Source organism: Coptis chinensis, chromosome 8 (genome assembly GCF_015680905.1).
Source record: "Coptis chinensis isolate HL-2020 chromosome 8, ASM1568090v1, whole genome shotgun sequence".
Classification (NCBI taxonomy): domain Eukaryota; kingdom Viridiplantae; phylum Streptophyta; class Magnoliopsida; order Ranunculales; family Ranunculaceae; genus Coptis; species Coptis chinensis.
In genome coordinates, this window is record NC_141463.1 from 46215366 (window position 1) to 46235353 (window position 19988).

General features: G+C 37.2%; 1 protein-coding gene across 1 annotated transcript; it reads right to left on the reverse strand.

Annotated features, from left to right (window-relative positions):
- Window positions 1-9471: 9471 nt before the first annotated feature.
- On the reverse strand, window positions 9472-10206 carry LOC147481659 (uncharacterized). Its single transcript, XM_086579001.1, has one exon. It carries the CDS (start codon window positions 10204-10206, stop codon window positions 9472-9474), a length of 735 nt encoding a protein of 244 aa, XP_086435127.1.
- Between the last annotated feature and the right edge of the window lie 9782 nt (window positions 10207-19988).

Consider the following 19988-nt stretch of genomic DNA (forward strand, 5'->3'; position numbering starts at 1 on the left):
GACTTAGGATCCGGTAATTACAACCACACACTCCAAAGGGAGGGACAAGTTATCTTAATGGTGCACTTACCAATATATATGGAAATGAAAGGAAGTACACCAAACATCAAAGGTTAGTCCTCATAGATAGGGTCTTGTAAAAGGACATTCTCCACATCTGGAGACCTTAACTTGTGAAATTGTTTTAAACGTTGGCCATTGACTTGAAAAGGACTGTTGTCCTTACGATTTACCAAGGTGATTGCCCCGTGAGGGGTGACTTCAGTAACCAGAAAAGGACCAAACCAACGGGTTTTTAATTTCCCTGGGAAAATATGCAAACGTGAGTTGTAAAGCAAAACCTTTTGACCAACTACAAACTCTTTACACAAAATCTATTTATCATGAACACGTTTCATGTTAGCTTTATAATCCTTCGTGAGATCATAAGAATCGCTACGGATTTCGTCAAGCTCATTTAATTGCAATTTGCGCTTGACACCCACCTCATCAATATTGAAGTTTAGGCTTTTTATAGCCCACATAGCACGGTGCTGCAATTCAACGGGCAAGTGATAAGGTTTTCTAAACACAAGTCTAAAGGGAGACATTCCTATAGGAGTTTTAAAAAATGTTCGATATGCCAATAAAGCATCTGTTAGATACTTAGACCAATGTTTCTGATCAGGATTCACTATCGTTTCTAATATTTTTTTAATTTACCTATTAAAGACTTCTACTTGGCAACTAGTTTGTAGATGATAAGGAGTTGCCACCTTATGGGTAACTCTGTATTTCTTACCTAAAGAAGCAACAACTCTATTGCAAAAATGCGTTCCGCCATCACTGATGATGGCTTAAAGGATGCCAAAATGAGAGAAAAATGTATTCCTTAACGAAAAACACAACTGTCATATGGTTACGGCAAGCCATGGCTTCTATCCATTTGGAAGCATAGTCCACGACAACAAGAATATAAATAAAACCATGAAAAACAGGAAAAGGGCACATGAAATCAATGCCCCATACATAAAAAATTTCCACTACCATAATGGGATTTAAAGGCATCGTATTACGTTTAGTGATACGCCTAAGTTGTTGGCAATGAACACACGTTCTGCAGTGTACTTGGGCATCTTTAAAAAGGGTAGGCCAATAAAAACCATAATGAAGAACTTTAGCTGCCGTTTTCATACCACTAAAATGACCACCACACACTTTGTCATGACAGAAGGATAAAACCTCATTATATTCCCACTGGGGAATACAACGACAAATAATCTGATCCACACAATACTTAAAAAGGTATGGCTCAACCCAGTAGTATAGCTTAACTCTAGCCAAAAATTTACTACGTTCACTTTTTGACCAAACATCATGAATAGTATCAGAAGCTAAAAAATTCACAATGTCGGCATAACAAGTGATAGAGATTTAACTAACCTAAATAAACAGGTTAATTAACTCATATTACTATTACTACTTGCAAGCGCACAAGATTTATTGTAGTAGGTGTGCGAGAACAAGGTCGAACCCACATAGATTGTAATCTAGGTATAACTGAATGCTTAAAATACTATTTAACCTAATTCGAATATAATGGTGGTTGATTTGAAAGAGTGGTTTAAAGACTAAGATTGTAATTATACTCTAAAAATTATAAAACTTGTATTAACTTATGAATGGTGGAAACACAAAGGCATTTGATTCCACCTTAGACTCTTGTAGATTCTCTTAATTCACTGTTTTAAAGTTCTTAATTAAGTACGAGTAGCATGAGGGAAAGGAAACCCTAGCTTCCTCGAATATGTGTTCATTTAAGCCCTAATATGCATCTATACATGAAGTCGAATTGAATTTCAGCATGTAAACATATGATTCCCTAGCAAGAGTTGTCTTCTTACGGCACAACTCCTCACAGATTCAATATACAATTAAAAGTCGTGCTATAATGCTAATGGAGTAGTAATCCTACGATTAACTAGTCAAGATATGATATATAATCATTCAAGATATAATCAATGCAAGTAAACCACTAATATCAGTGTGAAAACAATATCTAAATCAATTAAAATTGGTTTAAAAATAGTAATAGCAAAATAAAGATATCCTACACAAGTCTAGGGTTTCACCAAGCTAGCTTTGAGTTTAGTTACTTATAAACATGGTAGAAGAAACAAGACAGCAAAGAAGGGGAGTCATTGACAAAACCGTCGTTCTGTTTGGTGGCTTCCACTCCAGTAGAATCTTCTTCTTCTTCTCTAGTCGTTCTATCCTACAGTATTGGATTTTGTGTGTAGGACGCGAGAGAGAGAGAGCTCTCTTCTTCCTTTCTTTATATAGAGCTCCTTTAGAGCGTACAAGCCTTGGAACTGCTTTAGAAAGCTTCCTTTCCGTGTTTTAATCTCTTTTGGAAACATCCCAATCGAGTTAAAGCGGTGGAAGCAAGCTGGGAAGGGTGCTGTGAAAACACTGGAATTCTATGTTTTTAGAAGGGGGCACTCTGACATAGGCTTCTAATATCACGGGTGCACTATTACCTCCTGACAACAGTACCTCAACTTTTTGCAGTAGCTTTATGATGACGTACACATGTTATTCCATATCTTGTTTTGTGTAATCTCTCTATGTATTCAAGACGTGAGAATCTCACAACTCCGTATAGTCCTCGATCTCAGCCCATTTCTTTGTATTCGCGTTGATTTTTGTAAAACTAAGAAAATAGACTAATCAAATGCACTTGTATTAATTAACTAGACAATATAACATAAATATGGGCTTACATGTGTAGCATTTATGTGCTTATCAAATACCCCCAAACTTACATTTTGCTAGTCCTCAAGCAAACTAACTCTAAACTAATAGCAAAAATTAAAAATCCTAACTCATTTTCGTATGAATCACGATTACACTTAGCATGTGCAACAAGCCTTTGAAACCCCTAGGTTTACCCTAGTAGACGAGTTCAGTCTTGTGAGAGTTTCAGAGAAGATACTTACAAACTTCATATATACTATAATGACTAAGAAATAACAGTAATGTTTCCTTAATTTAATCTCAGGTGTCAATACATCTCACTAGCAAGAAATAAAGAATACTAATTTTAAAACCTAAGTTAATACATGCATAATAATCAAATCATCTAAAAATAAATAAACATGCAATGAACTATACTATGAAATGCAATGGCAAGTCCGTTTTTGAAACTTTGGAATAGCGTCCCTAAGTAGGTCCTCATAAATATGTCAAGACAAAAATATTCTGATTTTTCCACTCAGGTTTCGCTCACTCCAGTGTGTAGTGGGCACACTTTTCCTCTCAATCTCAATGACATCCAAGGGAGCTAAGGTCGATCAAACACATCTGCCACTTACTATCACACCAACCTATTCCAAATTGAGCTAAAGGTCTTTATTAGGTGTTATGGATGGTTTAGGTGATGGTTTAAGAATAAATGTAATGGATAAGCAAAATAGACAAGTCTGAGAAAATAAGTATTCAAATTATGTAACTAGAGAAAGCCTTGTTCTTACTTTGCTTCTACACTTTGTTTCTATCCTTAGCCCTTTTGTTTTGGCTGTTGACTCCTTTGATTATGTTTTTGGAGTTCTAACTTCTTATTTTATTTCTATTCATTTTTCTTTTCTTTGGATGGAAACTTTCTTTTCTTTTTCTTATTTTTCTTTTGAAGAAACTAACAAATATTGGTTCTCCATAGGTCTTTCTCTTTTATTTTCTTCATTTCATCCTACTTCTCAAACTTATCCAGTGGGTAAGCTATATTTATATTTATTTTGTTTTTATAAAGGGTAAAGAATTTGTGGTTTATGAAAAGGCTAATGAAAGGCTCAATGGGGCGACTAGCGGAAAAAATATTCTTTAGGTTTGAATTTATGGCTATATCGATAAAAAAAAATGGTCTAAATTCTCTTTTAGGATATGGTATGGTGATCAAGCAAGTGGACGTGTGATTTCTCTATTCTGAATTAACTTCTCCCTTGTGTCATCACTCAGATATCAACTCATATGAGGCTTTTAGGCTAGATTCTCACAGGATATGTAAAATTAAGCACTCTAACCTAGGTCTCAGAAAAATACTGCCAACTATAATCATGATGTTCATGCAAGACATTTATGAAAATATGCAGAGACTATTACCTATATATTAACCTAAGTTTCTAATAACTACTCTTAATTCTAATGCTAAATGAGACTTTTAGACTATAGTCATCATAGAAAAGAAAACAATACCATTATCACAAAGTGCATAGTATAAATAATTGTTTATTTTTCGCTAAACAAAATATTTTGTTCCCATCCCCAAACTTAATGTAGACATTGTCCTCAATGTTGACATATATGTGCAAAAGAAAAAGAGAACACATGGAGAAGTAAAGATAAAGGAAATAGGTTACCAAAAGCTCCATGAACGAAAAATAAAGCTCGAGTCACCTATAGAAATTAAAATCTCACCAAAGATTTAACAGTGATAATATAGAAAAGGAACCAACTTACTACAACGACTAACCTGTGGCACATATCTCATTCCATAGAGTTACATGTCTCCAAAAAGACGGAGAAAAGGTGCTAAAGTAGAATGCATGAGATATGCGAAAGGTACACAAGACTTAAAAATAAAAACATGGGTTGCCTCCCACAAGCGCTACAGTTAACGTCTTTAGCAGACGAATGCTTCACATAACTAATTCTTGGATTAGCGCTATGTGTTTGAGTTATCCCGCACATGAGGAAGAAAGAGAAATCACTTCAGTTTGCATGGAGAAGCCTGAGCGCGCACGCGCTCAGTTTGGTCTTGCCCAAGGTGTGACCCTCACACATGCCGTGAACAACTTACAAGATTTTTTAAAGCCAAACATTGGCCTTCTTGCAGAGTGCGCGCCAGCTTCATGCATATTTTTGTGACAAAAATTTTCAGAGAAAAGTCCAGTATTGTTTCTTTCTCTCGACCCTTAATTTTGGCTAAGTAAGAACCCAACAAAACTTAAAACGAAATGAAAAGCAATAAAACATACACGATAGTCAATCAGTCATGATAAATAGGATCAAGAAGACTTACCTCTTCCACATCCTGCTCGGCCAAACCAACAAGGTATGGTTTCAAATGTTGACCATTTACCTTAAACACACGACCATCTGTCGGATCTTCTATCCCCATAGCACCATGAGGAAAAACAATTTTAACAATGAAAGGACTAGTCCACCTAGAACGTAACTTACTAGGAAAAAGATGCAAACGAGAATTATATAGCAAGGCTTTTTTATTATGTTCAAAAGACTTGCAAAGAATAGATTTATCATGAAAAATCTTAGTCTGCTCTTTGTAAATCTTGCCATTCTCATATGCCTCATTCCTTAACTCAGCTAACTCATTCAACTGAAGTTTACATTGTGAACCTGCCTTACACATATCAAAGTTAAACGTTTTAATGGCCTAAAAAGCACGGTGTTCCAATTCTACAGGAAAATGACATGCCTTTTCAAACACAAGCCTATAAGGAGACATACCAATAAGAGTCTTATAAGCAGTTCTATAAGCCCAAAGAGAATCATTAAGACGTTGAGACCAATCTTTATGGTCAGGTTGTACAGTCTTTTCTAAAATCCGCTTAATTTCCCTATTAGATACTTCAACTTGGCCACTAGTTTGAGGATGGTATGGGGTAGCAAGTTTATGAGTAATAGAGTACTTTTTCATTAAAGATTCAAAAGCTCGATGTGTAAAATGAGTACCATTATCACTTAGAATAGCACGAGGAGTACCAAAACGAGAAAATATATTATATTTTAAAAAGTTAACTACGACTTTATGATCATTCGTTTTACATGGCACCGCCTCAACCTACTTAGAAACATAGTCCATAGCAACAAGGATATAGAGATAACCAAAGGAAGGAGGAAAAGGACCCATGAAGTCTATGCCCCACATCAAAAAGTTCCATAACTAAAATAGGGGAAAGAGGCATCATGTTCCTATGGGACATATTACTTGTACGTTGACATCTATCACAACTCAAACAAAACTCATGTGCATCCCTAAAGAGAGTAAGCCAATAAAAACCATACTGCAAAACCTTCGCAGCCGTCTTTTTAGGACCAAAGTGACCACCACATGCATGGTCATGGCAAAAAAAGAGAATACTATGAAACTCACTCTCAGGGACACATCTCCTAACAATCTAATCAGGGCATGACTTAAAGTATGGATCATCCCAGAAAAAATACTAACCTCAGCAAGAAACTTAGATTTATCCTGTTGTCTCCAATGAGAGGGAAACTATTTTGTTACAAGATAGTTAACAATATCCGCATACCAAGGCGACTGGGACATAGCAAAAAGTTGCTCATCAGGGAAAGATTCATTCACAGGCAAAATATCTGTAGAAGACTCTACTATAAGTCTAGACAAGTGGTTAGCTACCACGTTCTCCGTACCCTTCTTATCCCTAATCTTTATATCAAACTCTTGCAACAAGAGTACCCAACGAATCAAACCCGCTTTAGCATCCTTCTTAGTAAGGAGATACTTCAAAGTCGAATGATCAGTAAACATGACAACCTTAAATCCTATGAGATAAGACATAAATTTGTCTAAAGCAAATACAACAGCTAACAACTCTTTCTCAGTTGTAATGTAGTTCATCTGTGCATCATTAAGAGTTTGACTAGCATAATAAATAACATGGGACAACTTGTCAAACTGTTGACCTAAAACAGCCCCAACTGCATAGTCAGATGCATCACGTATTAACTCAAAAGGCTCACTCCAATCAGGCGGTTGTATGATAGGAGCGGTAGTCAATAAATGCTTAAGCTTCTCAAAAGCTTTCAAACAATCTTCATCAAAGACAAAAGTGATGTCCTTACCAAGTAAATTGCATAAGGGATGAGAAATCTTACTAAAGTCCTTAATGAAATGCCTATAAAATCTAGCATAATCTAAGAATGATCTAATATCTTTCACAGTCCTAGGTGATGGAAGGCCAGAAATGACATCAATCTTGGCCTTATCGACCTCAATGCCTTTACTATAAACAATATGACCAAGAATAATACCTTGTTGAACCATAAAATGACACTTCTCCCAATTTAACACAAGGTTCTTCTCCTTACACCTAATTAACACTAATTCTAAATGGTGCAAACCCTCATCGAAAGAATCCCCAAACACTGAGAAGTCATCCATAAACACCTCAAGAAACCTTTCTACCATATGAGAGAAAATACTAAGCATGCATCGCTGGAAGGTACTAGGTGCATTACATAACCTAAAAGGCATACGCCGGTAGACAAAAGTTCCAAAAGGACAAGTAAAAGTAGTTTTTTCTTGATCCTCAGGTGTAATACATATTTGGTAATAACCGGAATAACCATCAAGAAAACAATAGTACTTATGATTGGCTAACCTCTCGAGCATCTGGTCAATAAACGGAAGGGGAAAATGATCTTTCCTAGTGGCCAAATTCAACTTACGATAGTCAATACAAAAACACCACCCGGTAGTCATACGGGTGGGCACTAACTCGCCCTTTGAATTCTCAACTACTGTAAGCCCAGACTTTTTAGGGACAACCTAAACAGGATTCACCCATTTACTATCGGAGATTGGATAAATGATACCCGCATCTAACAACTTGAGAACATCGGCTCTCACTACCTCTTTCATGTTAGGATTAAGTTGTCGTTGAAACTCACGGGTTAGTTTAGCATCCTTCTCAAGATGAATATGATGCATACAATCAGTTGGGCTTATACCATTAATATCAGCAATATTCCACCTTAAAGCTACTCTATGCTCTTTAAGAACCCTAATTAATTTACCCTCTTGTTCACTATCAAGATTAGAAGCAATAATAACTAGTAAAGAATCATCAGGTCCTAGAAAAACATACTTAAGAGTATCAGGTAATGGTTTCAACTCTAGCTTAGGAGGACTCTCTACAGAAGAGACTGGGGTAGACTCAGATGGAGTCAGAGGCTCTATTGTGGCTTTCCACGAATCAGTTTCTAAAATTGGGGTTGCATCAAGAAACACATTAACTTCACAAATGACATCATTTACATCACAACCATTACCAGAATTAGTTAAGCAAGACTCAAGCGGGTCATCAGAATAACTCTCCAAGAAAATCTCGTGAACTATACTATCAATAAGATTAACATCCCAAAAATCATCAGGTTCAGGAGGTTCTTGACCCATATTAAACACATTAAGTTCTGTAGTCATATTATCAAAAGAAAGCTTTAACACTCCATTACGACAGTTAATGATAGCATTAGAAGTGGCTAAAAAGGGACGACCTAAAATGATCGGAATATGGTGTTTAAGATCTTGAACAGGTTGTATATCCAGAACAACAAAATCAACAAGGAAATAAAATATATCAAGCTAAATCAAAACATCCTCAATAACACCACGTGGAATCCTAATAGACCTATCTACCAATTGAAGAGTAATTGGTGTAGGTTTCAACTTACCAAGACCCAGCTGTAAATAAACCGAATAAGGTAACAAATTAACGCTAGCTCCCAAATCAAGTAATGCATTCTCAATCATATAATCACCAATAACACAAAAAATAGTAGGGCATCCTAGATCTCTAAACTTAGGTAGGGTTCAGTTTTAGATAATAGAACTCACTTGCTCATTTAGGAAAGCTTTCTTGTGCACATTCAACTTACGTTTTTGTGTACTCAAATCTTGAAGAAACTTGGCATAGGAAGGAACTTGTTTTATATCATCAAGTAACGGAATATTTATTTGAACCTATTTAAACATCTCCATTATTTCATTAAGATTAGAACCTTTCTTAGCCTGAATCAAATGTTGGGGAAAAGGAGCTTTAGGTATATAAGATGGCACAAGATTAGTCTCAACAACAGTAAGAGGTTCTACACCCTTCCTAGAAGTGTTATGACTATTATGTTCACTCACCTCACTCTCTTCTTGCTCACACTCTACAAGATCAGATCTAACCTCAATGTCCTTAGGCATCTCAACCCTATTATCAACATGTTTTCCACTTCTAAGCACAGTGATAGACTTGGCTTGCTCCTGGTGAGCCTGGTTTAAGTTAGAACTTATTTCCAACTGACTCCTCGGATTAGCCACTGGTTGACTAGGGAACCTACCCTTGTCCCTCTCATTCAAAGTATTAGCAATTTGACCTATGGTGATTTCAATCTTCCTAATGGCTTGAGCATTATCCTGAGTAGCCGTTTGACTGGCTTGCATAAATTGTTGGGTTGTGTCCTGGAATTTCATGGTGTTTTGTGTTAATTGAGCAATGACCTCTTCTATAGGTGAAAGTTTAGGTGGTTGAGGTGCATACTGTGGTGCTGGGTTCGAGTTATCCACGGGGCCTCCCTGATGTATACCCTTAGACCAAGACAAATTGGGGTGGTTATGCCACCCAGGGTTATACGTGTTAGAAAAAGGATTATTACTTGGATTTTGGTATGAATTAAAAGCATTTACTTGCATGCATTTAAGCCAAGGCAATTATCTATAACGTGGTCAAGACTTTCGCACAAAAGATACCCAGAGGCATTAACATTGTTAACTGGAGCTAGAAAGTTTGCCTTTTTTTCTAGCTCGAGAGCTTCAACTTGTCTAATTAAATCCGCCATCCTAGCATTCATCTCGAATTCCATGTCAACGCGGAACAAACCATTCTGTGTAGTACTACTAGCTACCTTCTTAGGCTCATGACTAGTTTCCCATTGCTGGACCTTCTTAGAGACTTCTTCTAAAAAGGTACACCCTTCTTCCACAGTCTTATCACAAAAATCCCCAGTACTCATGGTCTCAATCATAGCCTTATAATTAAAATCGAGACCCTCATAGAGAATCTGCACTAGCCTACCATTCTCTAGGCCATGGTTAGGACACTGCAAGAGCATGTCCTTAAACCTCTTCATACACTTCCATAATGACTCTCCATCAGTTTGGCGAAAAGATGACAATTCTTTTCTAAAAGCAGTCGCTTTATGATTAGGGAAAAAGTTCTTTAAAAACACAATGCATAACTTTTCCCATCCCGTTATGGAATTTGATAGGAGAGTGTGAAACCAACTTTTGGCTTTTTCTTTAAGAGAAAATGGGAATAATTTTAATTTTATAGCTTCGTCACTAAATTGTTGAAGCTTAATAGTCCCACAAATATCCTCAAATTCTCTCACATGAAGATATGGATCTTCCTCCTCCATTCCCCTAAACCCTAGTAGATTGGGCTTCAACTCAAAGTGATTAACATTGCTTGCGGGGGGAACGATGTAAGATGGTCGGGTTGTCCTAGTAGGATATATATATTCCTTAATAGATCTAGGTACTTGGGCAACCACATCATTGTTATTACCCTCCATGTCAACAAAAATTGGTGTATTGCCAACAAAAGTTACGGGTACCTCTAACTCAGGATTTCTACTTCTCCTATGGAGAGTGCGTTCAATCTCAGGATCAAACGGTGCAAAAGGTATATTATAAAACCAAGTTACTACCATAAACTATTTCTAAAACCTAGGACTCTTATTTAACTATTATGGAACCCAAGACGAACAAATTTAAACTACGAGTAAGAAAAATAACTCCCTTAGTTTCGCTGTGTCCTCCAGCATTGGTATACTTGCACAAGCACAGTTCTGGGTTCCTCACAGCAATTAAAAGTAGCCTGAAAAAAATCAGATGCCTCAGTATATAGGTCGAGGGGCGTGTGCGCTCAGAAAAATCAGGACCAAAATGCGTGTGCGCTCTGTACTAAACTCGCAAAAAACAAGAAATAGCACGGGCGCGCTTTATGAAAGGCAAACTAGAACGTGGATGCACTCTAAGTTCCTCACAGGTGGGTTTCAAAATTTTCAGGAAACTTATCACAGAGGTCAGGAACTTGTTCCTATGATCTTATGCAGGAAATATGAAACATAAACTTAAATTATCAATATGACTAATTTTAACTATGAAAAATCACAAAATATGAAAAATAGTGTTTTAACGTTCAATTATGCCACTACAATCCCCAACAATGGCGCCAAAAACTTGATAGAGATTTAACCAACCTAAGTAAATAGGTTAATTACCTCATATTACTATTACTACTTGCAAGCGCACAAAGTCTATTGTAGTAGGTGTGCGAGAACAAGGTCGAACCCACAGGAATTGTAATCTAGGTATAACTGAATGCTTAAAATACTATTTAACCTAATCTGAATATAATGGTGGTTGATTTGAAAGAGTGGTTTAAAAACTAAGATTGTAATTATACTCTAAAAATTATAAAACTTGTATTAACTTATGAATGGTGGAAATAGTAAGGCATTTGATTCCACCATAGACTCTTGTAGATTCTCTTAATTCGCTGTTTTAAAGTTCTTAATTAAGTACGAGTAGCATGAGGGAAAGGAAACCATAGCTTCCTCGAATATGTGTTCATTTTAACCCTAATATGCATCTATACATGAAGTCATATTGAATTTCAGCATGTAAACATATGATTCCCTAGCAAGAGTTGTCTTCTTATGGCACAACTCCTCATAGATTCAATATACAATTAAAAATCATGCTATAATGCTAATGGAGTAGTAATCCTACGATTAACTAGTCAAGATATGATATCTAATCATTCAAGATATAATCAATGCAAGTAAACCACTAACATCAGTGTGAAAACAATAACTAAATCAATTAAAATTGGTTTAAGAACAGTAACATCAAAATAAAGATATCCCACGCAAGTCTAGGGCTTCACCAAAGCCCTAGCTTTGAGTTTAGTTACTCATTAACATGGTGCAAGAAATAAGATAGTAAAGAAGGGGAGTCATTAACAAAACCGTCGTTCTGTTTGGTGGCTTCCTCTCCAACAAATTCTTTTCTTCTTCTCCAGTCGTTCTATCCTGCGGTATTAGATTTTGTGTGTAGGATGCGAGAGAGAGAGAGCTCTCTTCTTCCTTTCTTTATTAGAGCTCCTTTATGGCGTAGAAGCCTTGGAACTGCTTTAGAAAGCTTACTTTATGTGTTTTAATCACTTTTGGAAACATCCGTATCGAGTTCAAGTGGTGGAAGCAAGCTGTGAAGGGTGCTGTGAAAACACTGGAATTCTGCGTTTTTAGAAGGGGGCGCTCTGACATAGGCTTCTAATAGCACGGGTGCGCTATTACCTCCTGACAAAAGTACCTCCACTTTTTGCAGTAGCTTTATAATGACGTACACATGTTATTCCATATCTCGTTTTGTGTAGTCTCTCTATGTATTCAAGACGTGAGAATCTCACAACTCCTTATAGTCCTCGATCTCAGCCCATTTCTTCGTATTCGCGTTGATTTCTGTAAAACCAAGAAAATAGACTAATCAAATGCACTTGTATTAATTAACTAGACAATATAACATAAATATAGGCTTACATGTATAGCATTTATGTGGTTATCACCAAGGTGCAGAAAAAATAGAATAAAGGTGTTCATTAGGAAAAGAATCAGGTATGGACTCAGTGTCACTATCACTGTCATTGGTTAGTCTAGATAAGTGATCGGGAACTACATTTTCCCCTTGTTTATCTTTAATTTCTAAGGTAAACTCTTGCAGGAGAAGGATCCATCGGATCAATCTCTGTTTAGCATCCCTCTTAGAGAGAAGGTGCCTAAGAGCTACATGGTCGATACACTAAGGTCTTTGAACCAACCAAATAGGGACGAAACTTATCTAAAGTATAAACCACATCTAAAAATTCTTTTTATGTAGTAATATAATTTCTTTGGGTATCATTTAAAGTCTTACTAGCATGATAAATAACAGTGGACTTATCATCTAGTTTCTGGCCTAACACAGCACCAATAGCATAATCCCTAACGTCACACATAATTTCAAAAGGTTTAAACCAATCGGGAGGCTGTATAATCGGTGCAGATGTTAAAGTGACTTTTAATATTTTAAAAGCCTGTTTGTAGTCATAATTGAAATCAAATATGACATCATTTAAAATCATATTAGTTAAAGGCCTAGCTAATTTTGAAAAATCCTTGATAAAATGCCTATAGAAACCTGTATGGCCTAAAAAGACTCTAATGTCACGGATAGTCCGTGGTATAGGTAGAGACACTATTTTTATCTAATTTGGCCTTGTCTACTTCTATGCCATCACTAAATACAATATGACCTAGAACTATTCCTCTTTTAAGTATGAAATGACATTTTTCCCAATTTAAAACCATATTTTTTCCTCACACCGTGTCAACACCTTAGAAAGGTTAGGTAGGCAGTCACTAAAAGAGTATCCATAAATAGAAAAATCATCCATGAAAACTTCCATAAAGGGTTCCACCATGTCACTAAAGATATGAAGCATACACTGCTGGAAGGTACCAGGAGCATTACAAAGGCCGAAAGGCATTCGTTTATAGGCATATGTTCCAAAAGGACTTGTGTAGGTAGTCTTGTCTTGGTCGTCAAGATCGATAATGATCTAAAAATAGCCAGAGTAGCCATCTAAAAAGTAGTAATAAGCATGACCAGCTAGACGTTCGAGCATTTGATCTATAAAAGGTAAAGGAAAGTGATCCTTTTGTGTCATGGTGTTTAAGCGTCTGTAGTCAATACAAATCCTCCATTTCATAGGAACTCATGTGGAAACATATTCACCAGCAACATTACGCATTCACTATCAGAGATGGGATATATGATACCCATATTGAGTAACCGTACGACTTCTTCCCTGACCACCTCTTTCATGGAGGGGTTCAAGCGACGCTGAGGTTTGCGTGAAGTCTTCGCATTATCCTCCAAATATATGCGATGTGTGCATACGCTAGGGTCAATCCCATATGATTAACAGATGACTACCATCCGAATCAAGATGGATATATTTCAACTCAGCAGGAAGAGGTTTAAGCACAGGGATGGGAGGAATGGGTATAACGGCTTCCGGAGGATCTTCGTCTTGAGTAGTAAAGACTTGTTTAGGTTTTTTTTTACATGCAAGTAGGATATTTTATTAATAATAAGTAATAAAGAATACAACTCTGATAAGATGGATTTACAACAGACTTTAGGTATCAAATCTGTAGTAAGTCCGGTGAGGACATTCTAATGACTTAATGAAATGGGGTTTATTGGGACTCCAAGAGTACACTCCTTTACTCAAAGTCGATCCATGTTTAGCTGCCACATCTGCCCCAAAGTTTGCTTCTCTGAGTGTATGTGAAATTTTCCAGTCGATAAGCTTTGAAGCTCTATACCATCTTGCTCTCAGCCACCATGGAACTTTACCTCCTTTGAATGCAAGGACTACGGTCATTGAGTTACTCTCAATCTAGAGTTTGTGCCAGCCTTTTTCCATAGCAGTTTCAGCAGCTAAAACCACTGCCAAGCTTTCTACCTCATAACTTGTAGTAACCCCTAGGCCTTGAACTAAGATACCCAGAATTTCCGCCTTGTTGTTTCTAAAGATGATTCCCGCACCTCCATTGCTAGGATTTCCTAAGGCCGAACCATGTGTGTTGGCCTTAACTACCCCTAGATCAGGAGGAATCCATGACACTTCTCTGATTTTACTCGATGGCCTCACTCTTCTTTTGATGTTCAGTTGGTTTAGAATCTGAAAATCGATGGTAGAGTTACTCATTGTTCCAGTTAGCATGAGACCATCTATGCTTATCCCTTTAAGAGCTTCGCATCTTATTCTCAGAGGATTTATCTTCGCATCTTCAAAGAAAACACTATTTTAAACTTTCCATAATTCAACCATGAGATTGATAGCCGTAACATTCCAAAGTTCCCTTCGGATCTGGCTGTGTCCTTGCCCTACTTCCATGACCGATTTTAAGTTGATGTTTGTGGGCTTAACTCTAAAATAGTTCGAAGCCCATTGCCATAGTGTCCTGGACTCCTCACACTCCCAAAGGATATGGTTCGCGCTTTCTGATTCCTTTCTACAGAGCTTGCATCGCGAAGCAAGGTGGATTCCCTTCTTTTGCACTTTGTCATCTGTTGGTACCACACAGTGAATCAATTTTCAAGTAAGGCTAGCTTGTCTAGGATGGATGTGTCTTGCCCACACCCACTTATGCCAGCTTATATTAGCTTATTTTTTCATAATTACCTCAAATCCATCCTTCACTGAGAAAACACCATCATGTGAGGGCTTCCAGATTCTAGTATCATGATCTTCACCTGTTGGGGGGTTTAGGTGGTTTACATTGATGCCCGTTTTGAAAAGAACTTCTTGAATAGGGCATGTATGTGACATTAGTTATTGATGATAAGGTCTGATACCTTTGCGGAGAAGTCCCTCTAGTTTATACCCTGAACCACATCCGCCACTATTGATCCTGCCCAAGGTTCCTACCACACATTGATGCTTCTTCCTTGTCCCACAATCTACCTAAGGAAAAGCTTCATTTATGTTAAGGCCCATTTCAATCCCTGCCAGACTGATGAATGTTTGTGGTAGTTTAAGTAGTTGCCATCTCTCATTGTGAATTTTTGCTTCATGAATCTGCTCCACTTAGTCTCCCCATTCAGAAAATTCCAAGCTAGCTTCATAAGTAGTGCAAGGTTTAGCTCCTTGAGCCTTTTAATCCCGAGTCCCCCTTCATCGACTGGCTTACAGACCTTCTACAATTTTAGAGTGACTCCCTTTCTCACCGGTGGATCCCCAAACCAGATGAAATTTTTGATGGCAAGTTCACATTCCCTTATGCATTTTGCTGGCCATTTGTACACCGACATGTTGTAAACTGGAATACTGCTTAAGATTGACTGTGCCAGAACCACTCTACCTTGGAAAGACAACATCCTACCAGCCCATCCACTGGCTCTCCTCCTGATTTTGTCCACCAAGACTTGTATTCTTGCTTAAGTAACTCTACCTTGGAATACGGGAGCTCCGAGGTACTTCTCCGATAGTTGGTTGAGCTGAAATGCAAACAGAGAGGCAACTTAATGCTTCTTGGTGTCAGACATGGTTCCCAAGTAGAGTTTGCTCTTTGAAGGATTAAAAAACTGCCCAGTGTTTCGACCCCCACCTACGTGGCAAATGTCCATTAGTAGGGGTCTCCATTTTTATTCGTTTAATCAACAGGGCTAAAACCCAATTTGCAATACTATAGATCAATGTATAGGCCCATTAACTCATGTGTCTAAGGCTGAACCTTAGCCACATGGCTTGCCACTAATATACATTAATTTATGTCCAGATTCGTTTCTTATCAAAGAGATAATTATCAGTTGAGAGTTATATTCAATTACAATTACTTAAGCTACAAGAATACTTGAGTTACAATGAGTCTCTACTCTACCTATATATATACCAAACAATTTTTTATATAGAACTACGTTCTTGAGAATTTATCCCATCGATAATTTAAGGTACAGTCTCATCATTCACTATTTTTCTATGTTCTTCATCTCTTTCATCACCACTTAGTATTTTGATCATATTTGGTCGAAACATAATTGGCGCCGTCTATGGGGTACTAGTGAAAAAGTCATTGTGAGTGAGAAAACTAATTTCAAGTTCATCAGTAAGTTATCCGTAGCAATCCGCCTAGACAACTTTTCACTCAATCAGGTTGCACGCGACCCTACTGCCGTTCCACCAATGCATCAAATTATTCAGTGCGAGGTTATTGCCTTTGACGATTCTCCATCCTCTGATGCAGATAATATAAGTCAAATGCCTTGAGAAGCACTTCTTCGAAAGTTCAAGCGTGTACGGATCGAAAATATAACAGTTACTACAAGTGTCGTCTAAAATGAACCATTCCTCTCAAAGATGATGTGACATCTATCGCACCACAACATAACACACGCCAATGACATCGTAACGTGTGGGGTCGTTTACGTGGTGAGGATGAGATTCCCATTGTTCCCAACGTTCGGTAATCCACAAATTCTCGAAAATGGTGTTGTATCTGTAACACCTCAATATAACACACGCTAATAACATAGTTGCGTGTGGAATCGTTTACGTGGTGAGGATTAGATTCTCGTTGTTCGCAATGGTTACCCACGAGTTCAAGACGATAAATACAGACTTCGCACTGGTTACTTTTCACGAATCTCAGCAAAACATTTCCAATTCATTTTTGTTCATTGTTGTTTGATAGTGCAGATAGTTGTCTCATATTCTTTGTTAGCAAGACTTTTATATCAGCTGAATTGAGGCATTCTTGCATTGAAAAAATTGCATTGGCCTTGTTCTTGCTGCCAGATGTTTTAAGCTTATTTATAGGAAGAAATCATCGAAGTTTATACTGACTATCTGCTGTGCAAGTTTTTTTCGCAATGTCTACGAATTGAGTCGCAGAATGGAAAAATTACCTTAGCGCTCACAACATTGTCTCTGACACTCGTACAATTAAACAGAGACAAACTTTGGTTTCACTAATGACTGATTTTCTTATTGATGATATTCCCATGTCGAACGCATTACACGATGAGGAAAACGTCGTTCCCTAATTGTCATTATCTCCCGGGGGTGATGACTTGAAATAATTATCGGATATATCAGCTGATTGCTAGATTTACACCGATAGTTCCCATAATAAGTCCGCCTCCGGTCTTGGTTTTCTCATCTTGAAGCTGTCAGATGATTCCAACGAGCTTGGCACAGATAATGTCTCGGTATCTACCGACGACGATCATTTAGCCGACGATGCTCTGGAATTCCTAATGACCAAAAACTCTATTGCAGCAACACAAGTCTCAATCATATCCTTCGTTGTTTGGGCAGAACGAAAGATTTACTAGGTTTTCAAGAAATTCATTCAGGACTATGTGAACACCACTCCCGGGGGCGAAGTCTCGCTCACATAGCAATGACCCAATGGTATTGGTGGCCATATATGCCAAAGGATGTTAAGCGTTTGTCCGAGAAGTGTATGCCTTGTCAAAAATATGATATGTGATATGGGTCAAACTTCCCGCGATGAAGCGTCATCCAATCCATAAACCTTGGTCATTTGCAAAATGGGGCCTTGATATTGTTGGTTTATTTCCGACAGCCCCAGCAGTGTTCGTTTATTGCTCATCGTAACAAATTATTTTACTAAGTGAACGGACAAAATAGACAAGTTGAACGAAAAACCGGACAAAAATTTGTTAGTCTGTTTCCAATTTAATAGTTTTTTTTCCGTTATTATCTTTGCACTTTTCAAGATTTGGTGATCAATAAAGTCTTTCTTTCACTTCAGTTCTAATGGTATGATTTTGTTTCCAACGTAACATTATTATCACTACAACAAAATCTGACGAAGTTACCACGTTTAGCTTCGTCAGTCTAAGTTTGAACGCTTTTACGCTCGCTTAGTTCGTTACTATCGCTACGACAAAATCTGACGAAGTTACCACATTTAGCTTCGTCAGTCTAAGTTTGAACGCTTTTACATTCGCTTAGTACGTTACTATCTCTATGACAAAATCTGACTAAATTACTACGTTTAGCTTTGTCAGTCTAAGTTTGAACGCTTTTACGCTCGCTTACTTAGTTACTATTGCTACGACCAAATCTGATGAAGTTACCACGTTTAAGTTTGTCAGTCTAAGTTTGAACGCTTTTACGCTCACTTAGTTTGTTAATATCGCTACGACAAAATGTGACAAAATTACCATATTTAGCTTCGTCAATCTAACGTTTTTATGCTCGCTTAGTACGTTACTATCGTTATGACAAAATCTGACGAAGTTACCATGTTTAATTTCGTTACTCTAAGTTTGAACGCTTTTACACTAACTTAGTACGTTCCTATTACTACGACAAAATCTGACGAAGTTACCACGTTTAGCTTCGTCAGTCTATGTTTAAACGCTTTTACGCTCGCTTAGTTCGTTATTATCGCTACGACAAAATTTTGACGAAGTTACCACGTTTAGCTTCATCAGTCTAAGTTCAAACGCTTTTACGCTCGCTTAGTTCGTTACTATCCCTACGACAAAATCTGGCAAAGGTGTCACGTTTAGCTTCGTCAGTCCAAGTTTGAACGCTTTTACGCTTGCTTAGTTTGTTACTATCGCTAGAAGTAAATCTGACGAAGTTACCACGTTCAGTTTTGTCAGTCTAAGTTTGAACGTTTTTACGCTCGCTTAGTACGTTACTATCGCTACGATAAAATCTAACGAAGTTATCACATTTAACTTCATCAGTTTAAGTTTGAACGTTTTTACGCTCGTTTAGTTCATTACTATCGTTATGACAAAATCTTTACCAAGTTCAGTTAGCATTAGGGGCATTTTTCTCTATATGGGGGCGTCTTGTTCTATTCCATTTCAACTACGTAAATCAACAACACTATCAGTTTTTCGCAGGTATGTTCTCTTACAAAACAACAATATTCAATAGCAAAACCATACTTTATTTTTATTTTTTATCAACAAATTTTTTAGCTCTATGGTATTACATTCACACAATCATATAATCATTGGTTTGGAAAAATCCAATGGTTCCTTACCAGTTTTTCGTATAGACAACTCGTCCAAATCATTGTAATTCATCTTTTCCCGTTCTCGTTCATCTCCCGTTTCTGTTAAAGTCTCCGTCAATTGTCTTCCGCTCGCTCGATTAAATCTTCGTTTTCTTCTTTGAAATTTGCATTCACTTCGCTTAGCGCTTTCGGTTAAATATTTTCCGACAGTTTCGTTATTTTTTCTAAAGTATTGTGCTAATCTTTCTACGCAAAATTTTTCGAGCGAAAATATTTGTCAGCTTCATTATTTTTTCAAAGGCATTGTGCCGATATTTCTACAAGAAATTTTCGTTAGCTTCCTTATTTTTTCAAAGGCATTGTGACGATCTTTCTACGTGAAATTTTCCGAGTGAAAATTTTCGTCAGCTTCCTTATTTTTTCTCAGGCATTGTGCTAATCTTTCTATGAGAAATTTTCCAAGTGAAATTTTGTGATAGCTTCATTAGTGTTTCTAAGGCATTGTGCGATCTTTCTACGAGAAATTTTTCGAGCAAAAAATTTCAACAGCTTCATTATTATTTCTAAGGCATTAAGCCAAT